At 39.4% G+C, this 21,139-nt stretch overlaps 1 protein-coding gene across 4 annotated transcripts in view; it reads right to left on the reverse strand.

Moving 5' to 3' along the window:
- CCDC38 (coiled-coil domain containing 38) overlaps positions 1-21,139 on the reverse strand; it is a 38,262-nt gene that overhangs the window by 12,727 nt on the left and 4,396 nt on the right. Inside the window, exons 2-9 of one of the 4 annotated variants that reach the window (XM_073213654.1) lie at positions 15,532-15,585; positions 13,547-13,647; positions 12,080-12,245; positions 10,244-10,308; positions 8,017-8,180; positions 7,821-7,901; positions 4,734-4,897; positions 1,485-1,554 (exon numbers count right to left, since the gene is read on the reverse strand). In XM_073213654.1, coding sequence (XP_073069755.1) covers positions 1,485-1,554; positions 4,734-4,897; positions 7,821-7,901; positions 8,017-8,180; positions 10,244-10,308; positions 12,080-12,245; positions 13,547-13,647; positions 15,532-15,571 — 851 coding nt within the window. In that variant the 5' untranslated portion in view covers positions 15,572-15,585. Of the gene's footprint in view, positions 1-1,484; positions 1,555-4,733; positions 4,898-7,820; positions 7,902-8,016; positions 8,181-10,243; positions 10,309-12,079; positions 12,442-13,546; positions 13,648-15,531; positions 15,586-21,139 lie in introns of those variants that run through there. The other 3 variants (XM_073213657.1, XM_073213655.1, XM_073213656.1) reach the window with 3 other exon arrangements.

The raw sequence follows: 21,139 nt of genomic DNA on the forward strand, positions 1-21,139 counted from the left end.
GCCCGGCCTGTTCCAAGGCTTGGCCTCACTGACTCCTCCTCTCACCAGCCTCGGCTTGGATGACACCTGTCTGGAGAGTTCACTGATCCTGCCCTTGCTCCCCCACTTCCTCACCTCTTGCCTGGGCTGAGTTCTTGCTTTGCATGGCTGCGGCAGTCTGAGCTTATCCTCCCAGTGGCATTATCATATTATATTGTAACCAACTAATCCGTTGTCTGTCTTCCTCAAAAGAGGAAGCTCCGTAAAGGGAGAGACTGTCTTTAATTTATTGTTGGGCATATAGGGCACTCAGTAAGTATCTGCTGAGGGAATGAAAACTGTGAGAGTGGTGAGCTTTCTGAGGGGAAATGTTTGCACATTAGTGTATGCAGCACCAGTGCAGAAAAGGCATTTGACAAAATTCAATGCTCATTTATAATAAAAAATTCTCAGAAAAACTGAAATTGAAGGGATTTCCTAAACTTGATAGAGTATCTACATCTATAAAAATATTATAGCTAACATTTTACTTAAAGGAGGAAACCTAAATCCTCATTAGACTGTGAACAAGGCAAAGATGTCTGTTTCCACTACTCTTACTCAACAGAGGAAGTTCTACCCACTGCAGTAAGGCAAGAAAATGAAATAGAAGGCATACTGATCATAAAGGAGGAAATAAAACCATTCCTATTTGCAGGTGATCTATATAGAAAATCCAAAGGAATCTAAAAAACCCCCAAGAGACAAAAACAAAATTCCTGGAACTAATACGTGAACCCAGTAAGGTCAGTATATAAGATAAAAGAACAATCAATTGTATTTCAATACACTAGCAATGAATAAAAGAACTCTGAAATTAAAAATACAGTACCACTTACAATCGCTCAAAAAGAAAGAATTAGGTATAAATCAAACAACACATACAGGACACATACACTGAACACTGTGCAAGGATGAAGTCACGTGTGATTGTAACAGATACTGCAGTGCCGCCCCGGGCCCTTTCCCTGGGGCTGGGGTGCCCATCCTGGGCATCGGTATATTTTCAGAGAGTTACCCTGGGGTAGCCAGAGTTGAGAACTAGCAATTTATGAAATAATGAGTATAAGTGAATCAACCATCAAAAAAGGGAAGAAACAAACCAAAAATGCTATAAGGTTCTATTGCAGCAATTTTGAATGACATGGTACAGCTGCAAATACCTGGGTCAGGAGAGTAGCTTAATAAACAATTGGGTGGTGGATTCTGAGAGGCAAAGACCCAAGTGGCAGGGGCAGGCAGTTTCTGCAAATGACACTTGCAGGCACTCATCAAAAAATGCAGGGAGGCCTGTGGAGCTCAGTCCCCGAAGAGCACCCAAAAATGGCAGCCACTTCCTTCTGTATCTGTTAGAATGGCTGTGGCTACATGGCATATATGTTGAAGAAAGGGTAAAAGATATTTGCTAAAAAAAAAAAAAAAATTTACAGTTTCTAAGAGTAAATCAACTATGGTATGTACTGTACTTTGATAAGGATGATTTCTTATTCTGTAGGATGAGAACAGGACCACTCTTGGTTTTCCTGCTTGGTTTTCCTGTTCAAAATGTCCAGGCAAAGTCCATGTCATTGGTGATGGAGAAAAAGAAATAACATAATTAGAAATGAGTCCTTCTTACTTGGTGCAAGATATTCATTGTTTGAGTGGATATGCCTATTACTTTTAGAAATTATCATTAGAATAGTCATACAGAAGATAGAGCTCTCTTATTCTACTGAAACTGGGTTCCAAGCATAAGAATAAGATCTTATTTTATTCTTGGTTGGGAGTAGGGAGTGACATTGAAGATCACAATCCGGGACATAAATTGTGAGATATAAGTCATGGTTCTGTTTTACCTAATTGTATATATTTCTAATATTTTATATTCCTAATATTAATTTCTAATAATTTCTAAAAATCATAGATTAAAAAAAAATCAAAGTTAAAAGTAAAAATGATGGGTACTTCAACCATTACTTGTTGTAGAGAGACCTGCCATTGCCACATACAAGGCTTCCATGCACTTGTTGCCCCACGTCAGTGTCTGGGCCTGATCCTCGTCTCAAACTGAAAAGTGGCCAATATTGGTTGGATCTCTCTGTTCACACACCTTCACGCACCTTCGGGTCTCTGCCACCCCCACATCATGCTTCTTCCTCTCAGCACTCTTATGACTTCTGACCACTCTTCCTGCTAACGTGTCTTGAAACTACATCAGGCCTCGCTCTCCCCCCTTCTACCTGGCAAGTTCCCACTACTTATTCTTCAAAATCCAGCTGAAACATGACCTTGCTATCTACCACTACTATATCACTCTTCCCGTCCTATTGTATTGCTCTGGGGTGCAGAGCTATGTCCTGTTCATCTTTGTGTATTCAGAGTTTTGAAAAGTGCCTGATACATTGTATGCTTTCAATAAACATATGGTGAGAGGAGGAAGGAAGGAAAGAATGGGTGAAAAACGCATTGGAGGAATGAGGTCCAGCTAGGAAGCGAGTAGGCTAAGTCAGCAGGGGATGACTTATGCCAGGTCCTCTGCCCCTGACTTCTCTGTCTGTTCTGTCCGTTTGCCCACCTCTCCAAGTTCTGTCATAATGTCAGAGCAGATGGTAACTATACTTGTGGTGGTAAGCATTTAGTAATGCATATAATTACCAAATCACTGTGTTGTACACCGGAATCCAATATTGTATATCAAACTACACTTAAATTAAAAAGAAAACAACCTGTGTCTTCCTGGAAAAAAAAAGTCAGAGAGAGAAATGAATCTCCTAGCTCCCCAGGATTAAGGGTGATGTGGACACTAGCCCGTTTTCCAGGTTATCTTATATGTCATGGGTTTTCACTTTGAGATGGGCACCTACTGTGGTTTTACTTCTGGGACTTAAGTCCCAAATATTTAGTGTTACCTTGGCTACTTCCCAGAAAATACTCTTCTGAGAATGATGTCCTCCTACACTCCTCAACACTGCCCTCTTTTTTCCTTGTATTCAGTTCTAGAAATGGAAAATAAAGAGGAGAGTGGAGGGAAACTCATTCTCTCTGAGAATAAGAACTTTGTCTCAGGGTGAAGTTCTTCAGGATCTTGAAAAGTACTCACTGTGAAAACTTCCAGGGGCATAAATATAAGAGGGAACACCCTAACCAGCAAATGTATGATGCGGCAGCAAGAGCTGGTCTCCGGAGCAGGCGTAATGTGTGGGAACTGGCCTGCAGGGCACGAGGAGGTCTCTGTTTCCCATATCAGTCTGTCATGACTTTTAAAATCCCAGTGTTAGCCATTCCCTCCTCTGGACTGAGAGACTCCCTGGCTTCCAAGCACCCTCTAGTTATGTGATTGTCCAGAGCACTGAATCTTAAGCTGTTACATGCAAACACTTCTCAGTGTCCTTTGCATTTGTTTTCTTTTCTCTTTTGTCAAAGACTATGATTGAGTTTAACCAAGTGTCATCACTGTGCCTGACACTTTACACACATGACCTAATTTAGTCACAGCACAGTGAACACAGGGAACTGAGCAGGAGAGCTACTAAATGGTTAAGATGAGATCCTCCCTAATTTGTCGTGTACTGATCTCCGTGCTGTAAATGCTCTGACCCAGGGTCTCAGGATCGAGCTCAGCTAAAGGCTGCGGATCTCCAGAACTCTTTCTGTGTAGCCCTCTCCTCTCAGTCCTCTGCTCAGGGAACTCCAGCCGCCGTGGCCTCCCTGGATCTCCAGATCTGTGCTCAATTCGTGGGCCCCGCTGCACTCCTCTTCCCCAGCAGTAAGCTGAGGCCACTGCATTTCCTTTGTTTGCCCTCTCTCGGGGAAACTTTGCTCCTTGATGGCTGATGTCTGGAAACTGCTGCTTCATATATTTTTCAAGTTTTTCAGGCAGGAGGGTATGGCCGTTCCTTGTTACGCCAGTGTTGCTGGATTCCACTTTGATTTGTTATCTCACTTTGATCATGTATTAAATTCTTACATAAAATAGGATCTACTTCTGGTCCATTGAGCTGATTCCTAATGCTAGAACCATACTGTTTTAATTTCTGAGACTGTGATAATCTATAATACCTTATAGGATTAATAATACTCCCACTACCCTCTTACTTCAAAAGTATTTTTCTATATGAACCTCAGTGTTATTGGGCAAAATTTTCCCTAACCCAACACCCAACATCCTGACAAACTTTTGGTAACATTTTTATTATAATTCCATAAAGCTTATACATTAGTTTGAGAAAAACTAGCAACTTTATAATACCAATCTTCCTATGTAAAAACTTGATGTGTTTCTCAATTAGTTAAAACTCTAGGTCACACAATTAAGGTTATTGTTGCTTCATTGAATTTAGTTTCCTTGTATATTTTCTAATTAGTAAAGTTATTCTATTTAGGTTAATATATTAGTTTAATAAAATATAATTGACTTTGTGTCCATTTACTCTGCAGAACCCCTTAATAAAATCAAATCACTTTTCAGACTTTTTAATAGGGGATGTTCTAAGTATGCTGTCATATTATCTACAAATAATATATTTTCTATTTCTGTATATATATTTTATTACTTTATATCTGAAATTAACCCAAGTTTCTAAATTAATAATGAATAATAGCAGATAAAGTGGGAATCCTTCAGATTCTACTTCAAATAGAAATTCAGACTATTTAATAAATAACAATTATTGAAGCAGAATATTTAGAATTAGGAATATTTACTTAATTGAAACTAAGAATATGTGACTCACTTGTTAATATTTTTGGAAGAGTGACATTCATATCTTCTTGGCTTTTTGACACCTGCACCCTTTTCATTGCTTGCTGGATTTGCCAGGGTTTCGGAGACAATTTCAGCAGAAAAAGTCCATATTTCATGTAGTCTCTAAGGAGGAATTCTGTTTTTGCTATTTCACTACAAAAGAAACAAAGATATGATTAGATGTATCTGTGTGAAAGTATGTTTGTTTTTTAACAAAACATTTTAAAAAATTAATTATCTTGATTATGTATTTGAATACTAATTTATTTAACAAAAATTATAAATATGGTCATAAAAATATGGGCATCAATTAGATATGAGAAGAAAGAAATCTGTAGCGATGCTATTTGAGTAAAACATGCCCAGGCTATGCACATGTAGACTAGGCTGATGACAGTTTTACTCTACTTTTTATTTCTGAGGGAAATACTGTATTAAATTTTGGACACAGGGAGAAATTGGAAGGTAACAAAAAATGACACTTATGTAGGGAGAAGAAAGGAAATTAACACTCAGTGAGCACGTGCTATGTACTGGGCAACATGCAGGACATATACTACAGGTAAAATTGTATCTCTAGCACAGCACTTTAACAAAGTGTTATTAGTACAATATCTATTTTTTAATGAATGTACCAAATCTTTTTATTTTTATTGCAATCTTTTTATTTTTTTATTGCAATAAAGTTGATACACAATATTATGTTGGTTTCAGATATATAACATAGTTACTGGATAATTGTACACATTACTAGATTGTTGCCACAATAGATGTAGTTACCCCATTATCATACCAAGATATCAGAACATTATTGGTTAAATTCTCTATGTTGTACCTCCATTCTTATATCTAAGTTATTTTACAGTTTGCAGTTTGTACCTGTTTATTCCCTTACCTGTTTCACTCATCCCCTCACCCCCTTCTCTATGGTAACCAACAGTCTGTTGTCTATATTTGTGGGTCTACTTCTGTTTTGTTTGTTTTTTAGATTCCACGTGGTACTGGTATTTGTCTTTCTCTGCCTGGAGTATTTCACTTAACATGATACCCTCTGGGTCCATCCATGTTCTCACAAATGGCAGGATTTCCTTCTTTTTGTGGCTGAGTAATATTCCATTATGTTATATGAACCATGCCTTCTTTACCCATTCATCTATGGATTGGCACCTGGGTTGCTTCTGTATGTTCACTATTGTAAATAATGCTGCAATGAACATAGGTGTGCATATATCTTTTCAAATTAGTGATTTTGTTTTCTTTGGGTAAATTCCTAGAAGTGGAATTTCTGGGTCATATGGTATTTCTGTTCTCAGTGTGTTGAGGAATTAGCACTATCTTTTGGAAGAAGAAATGAATGACTTGAAAGTCATCTGTCTAGTAAATGGCAGAACCAGCACCCAAACCCGGGTGTGTTTGACTTAGATGCCCAAGCCCTCGCCAACAATACCCACTGACTCAGACCGAAAGCCTTTCCCAGCCTCACATTGCTTTCCCATATCATGTTACAAAATGGACCCAGAAGGAGTGCTTAAAATAATAATGAAGGCCTTCATGAAAGGAGGCTCCAGCTTTATCCTTCTGAGCCTTCCTTGTTCATACCCTGCAACACCCTTGTCAGTGTTACTCCTGTATCAGTATCTTCAGCTTCAGTGCTTCTTCCGTCAGTGCCCTCCTTAAGCCCTGATGTGAGAGTGATGTTCCAGAGCTAATGAATATGGGGCTCATGTAGCACCAGTTGGAAGTTGTTAGGAGCCTCTCATTCTACCACCATTTATTTTTAGATTGAAAGTCTCCCAGATAAGCTACAAAGAACAGGGTTAAAATCACTAGCATTACATATCTTCTAAGCCATGGCTTCTGAACAAGCCTCCCTTCCCTTTGAAAATAGATCTGCAGCCCTACCTACAATGGAGGACCTCCCTGGGCCATCTGAAGCCCATAAAGAGAGATGAGGGAATAAACAGCAGGCGCCTGCACCCCTTGCTTTCTTACCAGCTGGTTTGTCAGTTCCTTTGCACCTTTCTAGGATGAAGAGACACATAATCAACAGGCAAGGCTGTTGTTCGAAGGGTATAACTGGGTGGCCATTGTGCATGAATACAGTACTTGATATAAATGTAGAGGCTGCTATTCTAGTTCTATAAATAGAACAGAATCTTCTAATTACATTATGGAGTAAGGGAGAGGAGGGAATTCTCCATTTTGGAGCACCTTCAACTTTAAGCTCCTAAAATAAAAGAGGCTGTTACAGCCAAAATGTGTTTAAAACACAGATTTTTTAGCAGCCACTGGCTTCAAGGAAACTACTATCCAGTTCATTTGATGCATTGTAGACAAGCCATTGTTGTCCCCCTCCCCCAAAGCCTAGGGCTTGGTTTCGGAGGACAGCGAACCAAGAAGCCCTTAAAAAGACAAAACAGGTTTTAGCATCACTTGATACCACGACTGCAGTGTCCCCTGGATCATTAAGTTACTGTCTAAGGATGCTGGCAGAAGGAAGCCTCTTTAGATGTTTAAATGTAAATCAAGTGAGATACACTTGACCATGAAGGAAAATTTCCAGGTTTGAAAACAAAAAGTGGTGGGTGGTACAATATTTTTATCCCAAGTCCTACTCCTGTAATTTTTGTCATTATAGATCCTGGTTTTTAATACCAATGGTAAGTTCAACTAAGTCTAAGTATAAATATAAGAAATACTGACAGTTATAATGTTAAGGTGATTGTGAAAATCTCAATTTCAGAGCTGCCAAAATGTGGGAAGAATTGTGTCTCAGAATGAATGAAAAGGGGCACTTAGAAAACAATTTGTTTACTCCCAGCATTGATTTGCCTCTTCTCAACTAATTTCTAGCCTTTTACATTGACAAGTCAGAGGAAGCTTTCTGGCAGAGGTCACTGTACTGTCCTGATACCCAGGCAGAGACAACCCTTGAATGACAAATTACTTATTTAAAATGTGGTCATACTTATGAAATCATCAACTGATAAGGATTATTTTCACTTAGGTCCTGCTAGACACAAATAGGTTTCAGTGGGGCAGAAGGAATAAAGAAAACTAGGTGTCCTGGCCTCACCTTTTCACTGCCTGTGTATCCCTACTAGCCTTCTTTAGCTCTGCTGTCATCTGGAGTTTGTTTATAGTTTCCTGTGCTGCACTGAAAAGCAAGAGAGATTTGTCAGTGTGTTTTGTCCTGTGTTGTGTTCTGAGAAACTAGAAAGAAGAAAGGGAGGAGAAAAATGTTTTTTCCAGGGTGAAAAAGAAAAACGAACATCTTAAGAGCATCTGCAGATTTCTGGTCGTTTTCTCGAAGGAACTCTTCAAATGCCACTGCGTCCTCTTGGAGCTTTTTTTCTGCTTTTATGAGCTGTCTTTCCTTCGTTGCTATGAGCCTTTCAAACTTTTTAATTGTATTTCTTTTGGTTGACAGAGCATACTAGGAATATTGAAAACAGACGTGCATCAAGAACATTATTCCACATTTCAGGGATATTTCTAGTACATTTCAGCATCTCATAATAAAGGGGAAAATAATTTGCACAATAAGTGATCATTTGTATTAGAAATAATAGTATGCCAAATCCTGAGGCTATGTCTTATTTCCTGAAGGAAGTTTATTTGGGGGATAGTTAGAAGCGAAAAGAATTCCTGATTTTCACCTTTATGAGAGCCTCAGTATTGTTCTGAAATGGCTGCGCCCTGCAAATTTTGTCAGGCTCTGTCCTTAGAAAAACAAAAAAACTACATATCCCTCCAAAGAGCAGGTCCACATGGGCTCACTCACAATGCTTCGGTACTTCCTGCATCGTGAAACTGAACTGTCTGCAGCCACAGCCTCCTCCAGTGGGAAGTACCATGGGAGAAAAGGGTCCCAGTGCTGTCAGTGATGTTCCCCCAAGTCAGCCCGAGGGAAGGGGTGCTTAGCTAGCTTCAAAGAACCCTGTTTAGGTCCCCAAATACAGCTTTGACATCTAGCTTTTATTTTTTTTAGTACAGAATAAAAGAATCCATTTGGGTTTTTAATGCATTCATGAAAATAAGTTATAAACAAAGCCAGATACATTATAATGTGAGCTATGAATATGTAAATGAGATAATTCTAAAGAAACAACAACCAATAATTCAATACTCCAATGCATAACAAAACAAATTTCATTCATTACTTTATTTGCCAAGTAGTATTGGGTGCCTCCCATATGGCAGGACTGTTGTTAAGGGGTGCTAATAGATCAATGAACAAAATAAACAAAACTGCTTTTATGGAGTATACATTATAGTAGGGAGGGGAGTTGATTAAAGGGGGATAAGTGGTCCAGTGGGCAAGTGCAGGGGGTTGCCATTATGTATAGCCAAGGGAAGGCTCCCTGACATGGTGGAAATAAACAGAGACTAGAAGGAAGTAGAGAATAAATCATTTGGAGGAATAATCTCAGGAAGAAATGTTCCTCCCAGATAAAAGAGCCTCCTGTGCAAAGGCCCTAAGACAAGAGCATGACTGCTGTGTCCCAGCAACAGCAAGGAGGCCAGGGTGGCAGGGATGAGGTTAGAGAGCGCTGGGAACCAGACCCGTCACTTCAGCAGAAGAGGGGCACATGTGGAGAAGAGACTCCTGCTGCTGGGTGGAGAGAAGACTGAGTGTAGGGAGCAAAGGGGAAGCAGGAGACCAGGGTTAGAAGTTCTAACAACAATTCATGCAAAAGAGAGTGGTGACATGGACTACAGTGGCAGCAGTGGGGGTTCTGAAAGTAGTGTGATTATGGATATTTGGGAAAAAACATATTTGTATGTTGGAATGTGGGTTGTAAGAAAGAGAAGTTGAGGATGATTCCAGTATTATTGGCCTAAGCAACTGGAAAAATGAAATAGCCATTTACTGAGAGAGAGAGAGCACTGCATGAGATGCCAATTTGCAGGGGTCTGGAAGAGTATCACAGGGGCAAAGCTTAGGAGACGACTTTGTGAGTCTGGAGTTCAGGGAGGAGCATCAGGCTAGAGAAATACATTTGGCAGTTGTTAATACTGAAGTGGAATTTGAAGCCATGGAGCTGGAAGAGGGTAGACAGAACACAGGGTGAGGGGTGAGCCCTGGGGCTTTCCAACATTTGGAGAACAGGGAGAAAAGGAACAGGAGAAGAATATAGTGAAGGAGGAGGTGCCAGTAATGTGAAAGAATCAAGAGACAGTCCTGGAAACCTGAAGAGACGTTTCAAGAAAGAGGGAGTGATTCCTTGGGACAACTGCTGCGGACAGTAAGTAAACAGAAGACTGTAAAGTGATGATCTGAATGTGGCAATAGGGAGGTCATCGGTAACTTTGACAAAAGTAGTTTTGGTGAAATGATAAGGACAAAAGCCTGACAGCAGCCAGTTCAAGAGAGGATAGGAAGGGTGACAGATCAGGGCACATGACAGAAAAATACAATCTCAAAGTGAAAATTTGGTAATGCTATGCAGGCAGTCTTCTACTTGGCTAATGGAAGAAAGAAATTGTTTTTACTACCTCAAGAAGAAACCTGTCTCTCTGGTCATTAATAAATTCATGAACAGTCCTTTTTGTGTCTGCACCTTTAAAGGAAATTAAAATAAACTTAGGTTTCATTCATTATCACTAAAAGATGCTGTATAAAACAAAAGCTATGTAATTAAAGTATTGCATACAGTATGTATCAGACCTAAGAAAATACTATACCTTCAAATAAACTTCTTTCCTAACTACTCAAAAACTAATTTAACAGTAGTAACTACCATTTATTTCATGTCCATCAAATTCCAGAAACTTTTTCCAAAATCCAGAGATGTCAAGATGTTCGTCCAAGATCACACAGCTAACAAGTGGCAGAAGCGGCATACCACTCCTAAGCCTGTACTAACTGAAACTGAATGGTTTTAAATCTTAACATTTTGGCTAATCTAGACATAAAACTGAAGTCCTTAGTCCATACACCAAATTTCTGGTGGGAAGGGAAAAGATGTCAACCAGCTTTACCATCTGGCAATACAAAAGACCAAAGTTTCCTTTCAAGGTTTCTTTGTTCTGGAAAAAGTATATATAGGCTGCATTTCAATTAATATTTGCTTCATGAAAAATCAACAGAATGCGGCATAGAATAAAGTCCCTTAATGAAAATGTGAATAGAAGCAGAAATAAAATAATATTTCCAAATAACCAGGGAGCCTGTACTGTACTAGGCAGTCCACAGTCTTCCTGGTGGTGTCTTCTGCCTCCATCTCTTATAGCTGTGGGAATGTGAGTACATTATGTACCTTCTCCAAGCCTCATTTTCCATCTGTAAAATGAGGATACTAACTGTGGTGGATTATATTATTTTGTTCCCAAATATTTTCTGCACCTCTCTGTAAGAAGATTATCTCCACCTACCCCCACTGATATTAGGCTTGACTGTTGATGTGATTTGGCTCATGGAATCGGAGTGGAAGTAGTTCTATGTTGCTTCCAAGCTGAAGTTTTAAAAACCACCACTGGTTCTCTCTCTTTCCCTCTTCCACAGCTCCAGCAACACGCAGACTGTTTCTTCAGTGCCGGACTCAATGAGATGCACCAAAGTTGTTAAGTGAATGAGAAATAAACCCCTGTCGCTGTAAACCACTGAAACTGAGTGGTTTATTACCACAGCATCAATTAGTGTGAGTGGACATTACTATCACTCTCTCCCTCAGAAGTGTTGAGAAGGAAAAGAGGCAGCATGTTATAAAATACATACTAATTTCTTTTTTTTTTTATTAAGGTATCATTGGTATACAGTCTTATGAAAGTTTCACATGAAAAACATTGTGGTTATGCATAGTAATTTCTAAACAATTGTTACCTCTTATTTTAAAAAATATAACTGGAATGAGTAATCACTTAATTTTTCAAGGACAAAAATAATAGTGATAATGATTATTAGAAGCATTAACAATATTTCTGTAGTGGTAGGTGACAGACCAACTTGGGACAAGCAGCTTGGGAGTCAGGCAGCCATTCGTTTGAATATTGCATCTACTTAGAGACCTTGAATTAGTGACTCAACCTCCCTGAGCCATTTTCATCAGAGGAGGAGAGGCAAAAACATCTAAGACCATTTTGTTGAGGATTAAATAAAAATAGCATGTGAAAGTCAGCACAGAGTTCTCTTTTTAATACTTTAAAAAATTTTTGTGATAGAAATCATTAATACTTATAAAAGTAGACTCACTTGATACAAATGACCCCAATTACAAAAACCCGTCCCCAACACCACCACGTTATGAGACAGCATACTTTGCTTTTCCAAACTTGGTATTACCAGGAAATATTCAAGACAGTGTTCTTAAAAACCCAGTCATGCACACTTACGTTCTGTTAACCTGAGAACAAGGGTGGGGTCGAGCCCAGACTTTTCAAACGAGCCAGGAGCTGGGTGGGAGTACAATACTATTTGGCCCAGGTGTGAACGACTCTTCATTCGGGATGAAAACGTGGACTTTTGGTGGACTTTCATGAGGCGGTTCATGTATTTTTCCTGCTCAAATGGAAAAGTTTAAAAGAATGTCTGTTATACCAAAGAAAAAAAGTTGTCTTTGAAATAGTGATATATATATATATGTAAAAATATCATTTGCAAGCAGTCCTTTTCTCATTACTAACACAGCAAACAAGCAACTTCAAGGTCTTCTCTCTGAAGGATTATGTAGTTTTCAGTTTCTTCTTCTGTGTAGCTGAGCACAAACATAAAAATATTCAATCTTTACTAAACATGTACACCACAAATATGAGAGTGGGAAATATTGTTTTGGCTTTATTTTCACAATGTCGTCTTGCCTAAATGCAGCCAACTTGGAAGTTCCACTGATTTGAAATAACTGGTTCTGTGGAATTGGAAACCTGAGAGGACATGGATCTCCCTCGAGGACAAAAAACAGGCTTCTGATTTCATGCATCTTTTCTCAATTTAATTTTGGGTACTTTGAATAAAACTATAGAACACAGGCATAAAGACCATCACCTTACGGGTAAATGAGTTATTGAGCATTTCTAGGTATTTTCCACATCCTAATAAGGATTTTTTAAATCCTGAAATCAACCTTTACCTTTAGGAATAAGGAAAGCAAACCACATAAAATTTGAACCATGTAATGTAAGGTATGACCGTACGAGTGGTGAGACTAACTGCAAAGCATAGCTGGAGAGTTAACTACATTGTCGACTTAGCTTCCAACCATGTAATTCTAAATGACACCCTTCCTCCTCCCACCTCCCCAATATACACATATACATTCTCTGTCTGGCAAAATTTTTATTCTTAACAGTTCAGCTCCTGTTATTTCTTCAGTTAGTTTTTGCACACACACACACACACACACACACCACCACCACCACCACCCTCTACTCCTCAGCAAAGATAAGCACCCGTTTCTCTCTATTTTCTTTGTATGCATCTAGAACTCCAAGATGCCATTTATTTTAAGATGAACTATAATTTTATGCATTACCAATTATGTATGACATCTCATCTATATAACCTGGATCCCAATTTCAGGAATGAGAAAATGTGAAAAAATGTGGGCGTTGGAATCAATGAAGTAGGTAGGGTATAGTGTACTTGTCATAGTGGGGTGTACTGGTATATCTATTGGGGATCATTAGGTCCTTACCACCGGGGGATGCTGCTCTGTTCTGCATGTTTACACCTTCTCCCACAAAGTGACAGTGTACACACTGACATCCAACTCCATGTCTTAACCCAGCGAAGTTCACAAAAGCGACCGACAAGAAGCTATATTTCTAACATTACCTAGGATTGGGATTTTAATTAAACCTTACCTTTTTCTTTGCTGCCATTTCATTTTCTTTGAAGAGGAAGAGATCTTTGAAAAAGATCTTACATGGCCTGTCCTTTTTGATTGAGTCATCTTTTAATTCATCTGTAATAAAAAAGAAAAGCAGGTCATCCCTCCTCTGTTGACCAGAACAGCAAGTTTCCCAGCAGCCAGCACAGTAAATGGGGCATGTGGGCCTCTGAGGAGGAGGCCATAGGCAGCCTTGCCTCCCTACCTGGGGCCGAAGCCAAGATGCATGGCCTGGATCTGGGAGGCAGGAGCCACATCCCATCAGTGTTTGTTCCATGGCTTGGAGCACAATGTTTAGTGCTTCCCAGGGGATGAATCTATATTTATTGGCAAATAGATAAAGGGGTCTATTACAGGACAGTGGGATCATATTTTGAGATATTAAGATGGTGCTTCTTCCTACCACTACAAATATACTCACAATTACCCTTACACAAACATTTTAGCAGCCATAGCACAGCCAATCTTCAGTCCATACTAGAGAGTCTTTTAAAAAAGCCAAAGAAAATAACAAGTGTTGGCAAGGGTGTGGAGGATTTGGACCCTTCCTCACTGCTGAAAAGAATGCAAAATGGTGCAGCCACTTTGGAAAACTGTCTGGCTGTTCCAAAAGTTGAACAAAGAGTTGCCATGTGACCCAGCTATTCCGCTCTTAGGTATATGCCCAACAGAGATAAAAATATGTCCACAGCAAAGCTTGTACATGAATATTTATAGCAGTATTGTTCACAATAGTTAAAAGGAGGAAATAACCCAGACATCCATCTACTGAAGAATGGATAAACAAAATGTGGTGTCCACATGGTGGGATATTGACCAGCTATGAAAGGGATACATACTCTCAAGATAGATGAACCTTGGAAATATATTAAGTGAAAGAAGCCAGTCACAAAGACCCTATGTGATTCCATTACATTCCATGAAATGTCCAGAAGAGGAATATCCATGGAAACAAAGTAGATCAGTGGTTGTTTAGGGCTGGAGGGGAGATGGGGCATAGTGGGTAAGGGTAAGGGCAGCATTTCTTTCTGAGATGATAAAAATGTTCTAAAATAGACTGTAGTGACGGTTGCACATATCTTTGAATGTACTTAAAATAATGGACTTTTGTACTTAATTAAAAAAAGTCTGGCCATGAAGAGAGAGACAGGGAAAAGTAGAAGAAGAGAGAGAGGAAAGTCAATTTAATTTCTGAATGGACATTTTTTTATTCCCAAAGCCTGAAATGATAAAAAGTTTTCTCTTTTTCTTTCTTTTTGCTTTCCAATGCTTGGGGTGGGATTGGGGTGTGTGTGTGTGTGAATCTTGGCATTAAATACCAATAGCCAAAGCCGGGAATACTGGGAGTTTGCAGTTGACACTTTAAATCAGGGAAAGGGATAGGATGACTGAAGACATGTCCCCGCTTCTTATCCTACCCAACAAGTACCTCCAACTCCCCAAAGGCTCAGCATCAGACTATTTGAAAGCCCTTTCCCACCCTGCCCCCAGTGGCTGTAATGTATAGCCAGGGCTGGGAATTAGTGGACTAAAGCATAAAGACTGCCTGACAAATGGCCTTTGCCCATACTGATAAATACTAATTTTTGTATACTTATAAAGAAACCGGAGGACCAGGAGAGAAAGGATAGTAAAGGAAAGGAGATGCAGATTTGGATAAAGTATCATTATTCATGTCTTTGATTATAACAAATATCTGAGGTGACTGTTTTACATCATGAAAGACTAGCAATCTAGTTAAATATGACAATGTAATGCTCCTCCAACTTGAAGATTTTTCTTTTCAGAATGAAAAAGTAGAAGAAAACTTTCTCAGTGGGTAGTTTATAAACTCTTTATATGTAGACCATGGCTGATGCTTATTGTGTAGCATTCTCTTTCTCTTACTCTCCAAATCTACAATGGAGAGTAACTGTACTAGGCACGAGGCAAAAACTCATTGATTGATTTCTTCTTTACCTCCAGAAGTCAGTGATACTGGCAAAAACTGTGATGACATTTTGTCTCCTGGCCCTGTCCAAAGAAAAGGAAATCGATTTTTAGAAATTGTGTAAATATTACATAAAGGGGTTAAATTCAGCTGGCAGTGACTCCCAGATATTCTTTATTGCTTTGAAAAGGTGTGTACAAACTCTTTGACTCAGCAATTCCAGTTCTAGGAACTTATCCCAAGAAAATAATCAGATAAGTAGGCAAAAAAGCATGCACAATAATGTTTGTTGACATGTTATTTACTAAGTACAGTGTTGATTAAACAACTACCATATGCCGATAAAATGGATTGCCATTAAAATGATGCTGCAGTCACTATTTATCTCTGTTCACTGTATATTAAAAGTAAAAAAATATACATTTCCAATGGGTAGGAATAGTGTGGAAAAAAACACATGCCAAATCAGAGGGACCTTTGAAAAGTTGTTCACCAAGCATTCACAGTGGTTATCACTGACTTGGAGCAAGCTCTCCTTCCGTTTTTAACAGATTGGGACAGAAGTAGGTGAGTGAAACACTCACCTTAAATGCAAAATTTAATGAAATACCCTCCAAAAACTCAGTTTTGAAAATAAATAACATGTTAATGCAGTTCTTTAAAAAAATTCAAAATTCAAAAAATTCATGATAAACAAAATATCATAAGTTTAAATGCAGACAGGATCTGACCATGCACCCTGAGAGTGCCCCCCTTTGTGCACCCTCATCCTGGCCCATGGATCTTGCCTTTACTTAAAATTTCTATATTTGTTCACTGTGGATTTTTGCATTTATTCTTTTTTTTCTATTTAATTTTTTAAATTAAGATATCATTGATACACATTCTTATGAAGGTTTCACATGAACAACATTGTGGTTACTACATTCACCCATATTGTCAAGTGTCCCCCACACCTCACTGCAGTCACTGTACGTCAGCACAGTAAGATGACACAGAGGTACTACTTGTCTTCTCTGTGCTACACTGCCTTCCCTGTGACACCCCCTACATTGCGTGTGCTAATCATAATGCCCCTTAATCCCCTTCTCCCTCCCTCCCCACCCGCCATCCCTACCCCAACTGCTAGTCTCTTCTTGGGGTCTGTGAGTCTGCTGCTTTGTTCCTTCAGTTTTGCTTTGTTGTTATACTCCACAAATGAGTGAAATCATTGGTACTCGTCTTTCTCCACCTGGCTTGTTTCACTGAGCGTACCACCTTCCAGCTCCATCCATGTTGTTGCAAATGGTAGGATTTTTTTTCTTCTTATGGCTGAGTAATATTCCATTGTGTATATGTACCACATCTTTTTCCATTCATCTACTGATGATGGACACTTAGGTTGCTTCCATATCTTGCTGGCTGTTGTAAATAGCACTGCAATAAACATAGGGGTGTATGTGTCTTTGAATCTGGGATCATGTTTTCTTTGGGTAAATCCCTAGGAGTGGATTTTCCTGGTCAAACGGTATGTCTATTTTTAGTTTTTTGAGGAACCACCATATTGCTTTCCACAATGGTTGAACTAGCTTACATTCCCACCAGCAGTGTAGGAGGGTTCCCCTTCCTCTGCATACTCACCAGCATTTGTTGCTCCTTGTCTTTTGGATGTTGGCCATCCTAACTGGTGTGAGGTGATATCTCATTGTGGTTTTAATTTGCATTTTCCTGATAATTAACAATGTGGAGCATTTTTTCATGTGCCTGTTGGCCGTCTGAATTTCTTCTTTGGAGAGTGTATGTTCAGATACTCCACCCATTTTTTAATAGGGTTATCCAACCTTTTTTTTTTTTAAATTAAGGTATCATTGATATACACCCATTTTTTTAAAGGTATCATTGATATATACTCTTATGAAGGTTTTAGAAGAAAAGCAATGTTGTTATTACATTCACCCTTATTATTGAGTCCCCGACCCATACCACATTGCAGTCATTGTCCATCAGTGTAGTAAGATGCCACAGAGTCCATATTTGTCTTCTCTGAGCTACATTATCTTCCCCATGACCCTCCACACACCATGTGCACCAATCATGATACCCCACAATCCCCTTCTCCCTCCCTGCCACCCTCCCCTACCCTTCCCCTTTGGTAACCATTAGTCCCTTCTTGGAATCTGTGAGTCTCCTGATATTTTCTTCCTTCAGTTTTGCTTCGTTGTTATACTCCACAAATGAGGAAAATCATTTGGTATTTGTCTTTCACTGCCTGACTTATTTTACTGAGCATAATACCCTCTAGCACCATCCATGTTGTTGTAAATGGTAGGATTTGTTTCTTTCTTATGGCTGAATAGTATTCCATTGTGTATAAGTACCACATCTTTATCCATCCATCTACTGATGGACACTTAGGTTGCTTCCATATCTTGGCTATTATAAATAGTGCTGTGATAAACATAGGGGCGCATATGTCTTTTTGAATCTGGGAAGTTGTTTTCTTTGGGTAAATTTCTTGGAGTGGAATTCTCAGGTCAAATGATATTTCTATTTTTAGTTTTTTGAGGAACCTCCATATTGCTTTCCACAATGGTTGAACTAACTTACATTCTCACCAGCAGTGTAGGAGGGTTCCCCTTTCTCTGCATCCTTACCAGCATTTGTTGTTCCTAGTCTTTTTGATGTTGGCCATCCGAACTGGTGTTAGGTGATATCTCATTGTGGTTTTAATATGCATTTCCCTGATAATTAGTGATGTGGAGCATTTTTTCATGAGCCTGTTGGCCATCTGAATTTCTTCTTTGGAGAATTGTCTGTTCCTATCCTTTGCCCATTTTTTAATCATGTTATTTGCTTTTTGGGTGTTGAGACATGTGAGTTTTTTATACATTTTGGATGTTAACCTCTTGTCGGATATGTCATTTACAAATATATTCTCCAATAGTTTAGGATGCCTTTTTGTTTTGCTGTTGGTGTTCGTTGCTGTACAGAAGCTTTTCAGCTTGATGTAGTCCCATTTGTTTATTTTTTATTTTGTTTCCCTTGCCCAAGGGGATGCATTCATGAAAAAAGTTGCTCATGTTATTTTCAAGAGATTTTTGCCTATGTTTTCTTCTAAGAGTTTTATGGTTTCATGACTTACATTCAAGTCTTTGATTCATTTTGAGTTTACTTTTGTGTATGAGGTTAGAGAAGAATCCAGTTTCATTCTCTTGCATGTAGCTGTCCAGTTTTGCCAATACCAGTTGTTGAAGAGGCTCTCATTTCCCCATTGTATATCCATGGCTCCTTTATTGTATATTAACTGACCATATGTGCTTGGTTTTATATCTGGGCTCTCTAGTCTGTTCCATTGGTCTGTGGGGCTGTTCTTGTGCCAGTACCAAATTGTCTTGATTACTGTAGTTTTGAAGTAGAGCTTGAAGTCAGGGAACGTAATCCCCCCTGCTTTATTCTTCCTTCTCAGAATTGCTTTGGCTATTTGGGGTCTTTTGTGATGCCATATGAATTTTAGAACTATTTGCTCGAGTTTGTTGAAGAATGCTGTTGGTATTTTGATAGGGATTACATTGAATCTATAGATTGCTTTTGGCAGGATGGACATTTTGACAATATTAATTCTTCCTATCCATGAGCACAGAATGTATTTTCACTTACGGGTATCTTCTTTAATTTCTCTCGAGTGTCTTGTAGTTTTCAGAGTATAGGTCTTTCACTTTCCTCATTAGGTTTTTTTCCTAGGCAATTTATTCTTTTTGATGCAATTGTGAATGGAATTGTTTTTCTGATTTTCTGCTAGTTCATTGTTAGTGTATAGGAATGCAACCGATTTCTGTGTATTAATTTTTATCTTGTAACTTTGCTGACTTCAGTTATTCTAGTAGTTTTGGGGTGCATTCTTTAGGGTTTTTTATGTACAATACCATGTCCCTCCATTGTATGTTGCATTTCAGATATTGAGAATCCATCCTAAATTCATCCCTGAGTTTTTGAATATTTTTCTCTACCTCCATGAGCATGTTTATGATTTTTATTTTGAATTCTCTTTCAGGAAGATTGATGAGTTCAGTTTCCCTTGCCCTTTCTCTGGAGTTTGTGAGATTTTGGTTTGAACCAGGTTCTTTGGATATTTCATATTTGTATGTGGCGCCCTCAAGTGCCCAGAGGCTCTAGTCTCTGGAGCTGCCCAGTCCCTGGAATGACATCAGGGACCTCAGGGGAGCAGTGCTGGTGCTTGTGGGGAGGAAAGAGCAGTGCCCTGCTTCCCGGCTGCAGTGCCTGTCTCCACTGTCAGAACCAGTGGGCCAAGCACACAGGTGTAAGCCTCTGTGCTTTGAGTTTCTAGCTGCCATAGATGGGGCCTCCCTCTGGCTGGCATGTCACCCGGCAGGGACTGCTGGTTTGTCAGTTGGTGCCAGCAGGCCAAGAGGAAAGTGCAGCAGACTACATATCATGGTGGGGGTCCTCAGAGCTGTGTAGCCAGCCAGGGGGATGGAGTGCCTGAAGCTCCTAAAAGTTCACAACCTGCTGGGCAGAGTGTGCCTGAACAAATTTGTCCTCCTGTCCTTTCTCCTGAGCAGCAAGGTCTGTGCAGTCCTTGCCCCTTTAGCAGCCTTCCTGCTGTTAGGAAATTTCTCAGACTGCCTGCCTTTCTTTTGTCCCAGAGCTGCTGGATGTGGATCCCTGTTTTCCACAAGTGGCTGGAATCTCAGTCTCTCCAAGTATTTCGCCTGTCTTAGCTTTCCAACCCCACTGATCTCCAGAGCACCATGCAATGTAGTTTCGTGCTCCCAGAGCAGATCTCCAGGGCTGGATGTTCAGCAGTCCAAGGCTTCCACCCCCCTCCCTGCTCCGTTTCTCTTCCTCCTGCTGGTGAGCTGAGGTGGGGGAAAGGCTTGGATCCCACCGGATCACGGCTTTGGTATGTTACCTTGTTTCGTGAGTTCTACTCTGTTCTCCAGGTGTATGCAGTCTGGCGTAGCCTTCTTTCCTCTTGCTCTTTTGGGATTAGTTGTGTCAACTACATTTTTGTATTATATGTGGTTTTGGGAGGAGTTATCTTTCTCACCTCTCATACTGCCATCTTTAATCTCTGCATTTATTCTTATATTTTGAAATATTGAATTAAAATGTTTACATTGTCTAGTCAGTTTTTGGTCCCTTTTTAAATTTTACACCCAATTTTGCCTCACCCTAATCCTCATCTTAAATTTTTATACTTTTTTGGGCCATTCAAATTTCTCAATGAGCTTGTATAATTTTTACAATGATAGAAATAACAATATTTTCATTTGGGGACTGAAGGAAATTCAGGATTTTATATAAAAGGTATGTCCACAAACAGGAATAGTGGGACAAAACATCCTATTACAGGCTCCCCATTTAAATTTATGCCTCAAGAATATCAGAGGGACATGTTCAGGAGGGAAGAGCTCCAGGAGCACTTTTGGCAGATGATTAAGAGCACAGACCTCAGAGTGGACAAGCCTCTTTGTTCAGCATTTATAGATGTGTGAGCAAATTCATTTAACACTCAGAAAGTATTTATTCAGTACCTCCTATGTGTCAGGCACTGTTCTGGGTGCTGGGGACAGGAAAATTAAAAAAAAAAAAGAACAACAAATAAAAAAGACAAAAAACATTTCTTTGTGGAGCCTA

Source organism: Manis javanica, chromosome 10 (assembly GCF_040802235.1).
Source record: "Manis javanica isolate MJ-LG chromosome 10, MJ_LKY, whole genome shotgun sequence".
Classification (NCBI taxonomy): Eukaryota; Metazoa; Chordata; class Mammalia; order Pholidota; family Manidae; genus Manis; species Manis javanica.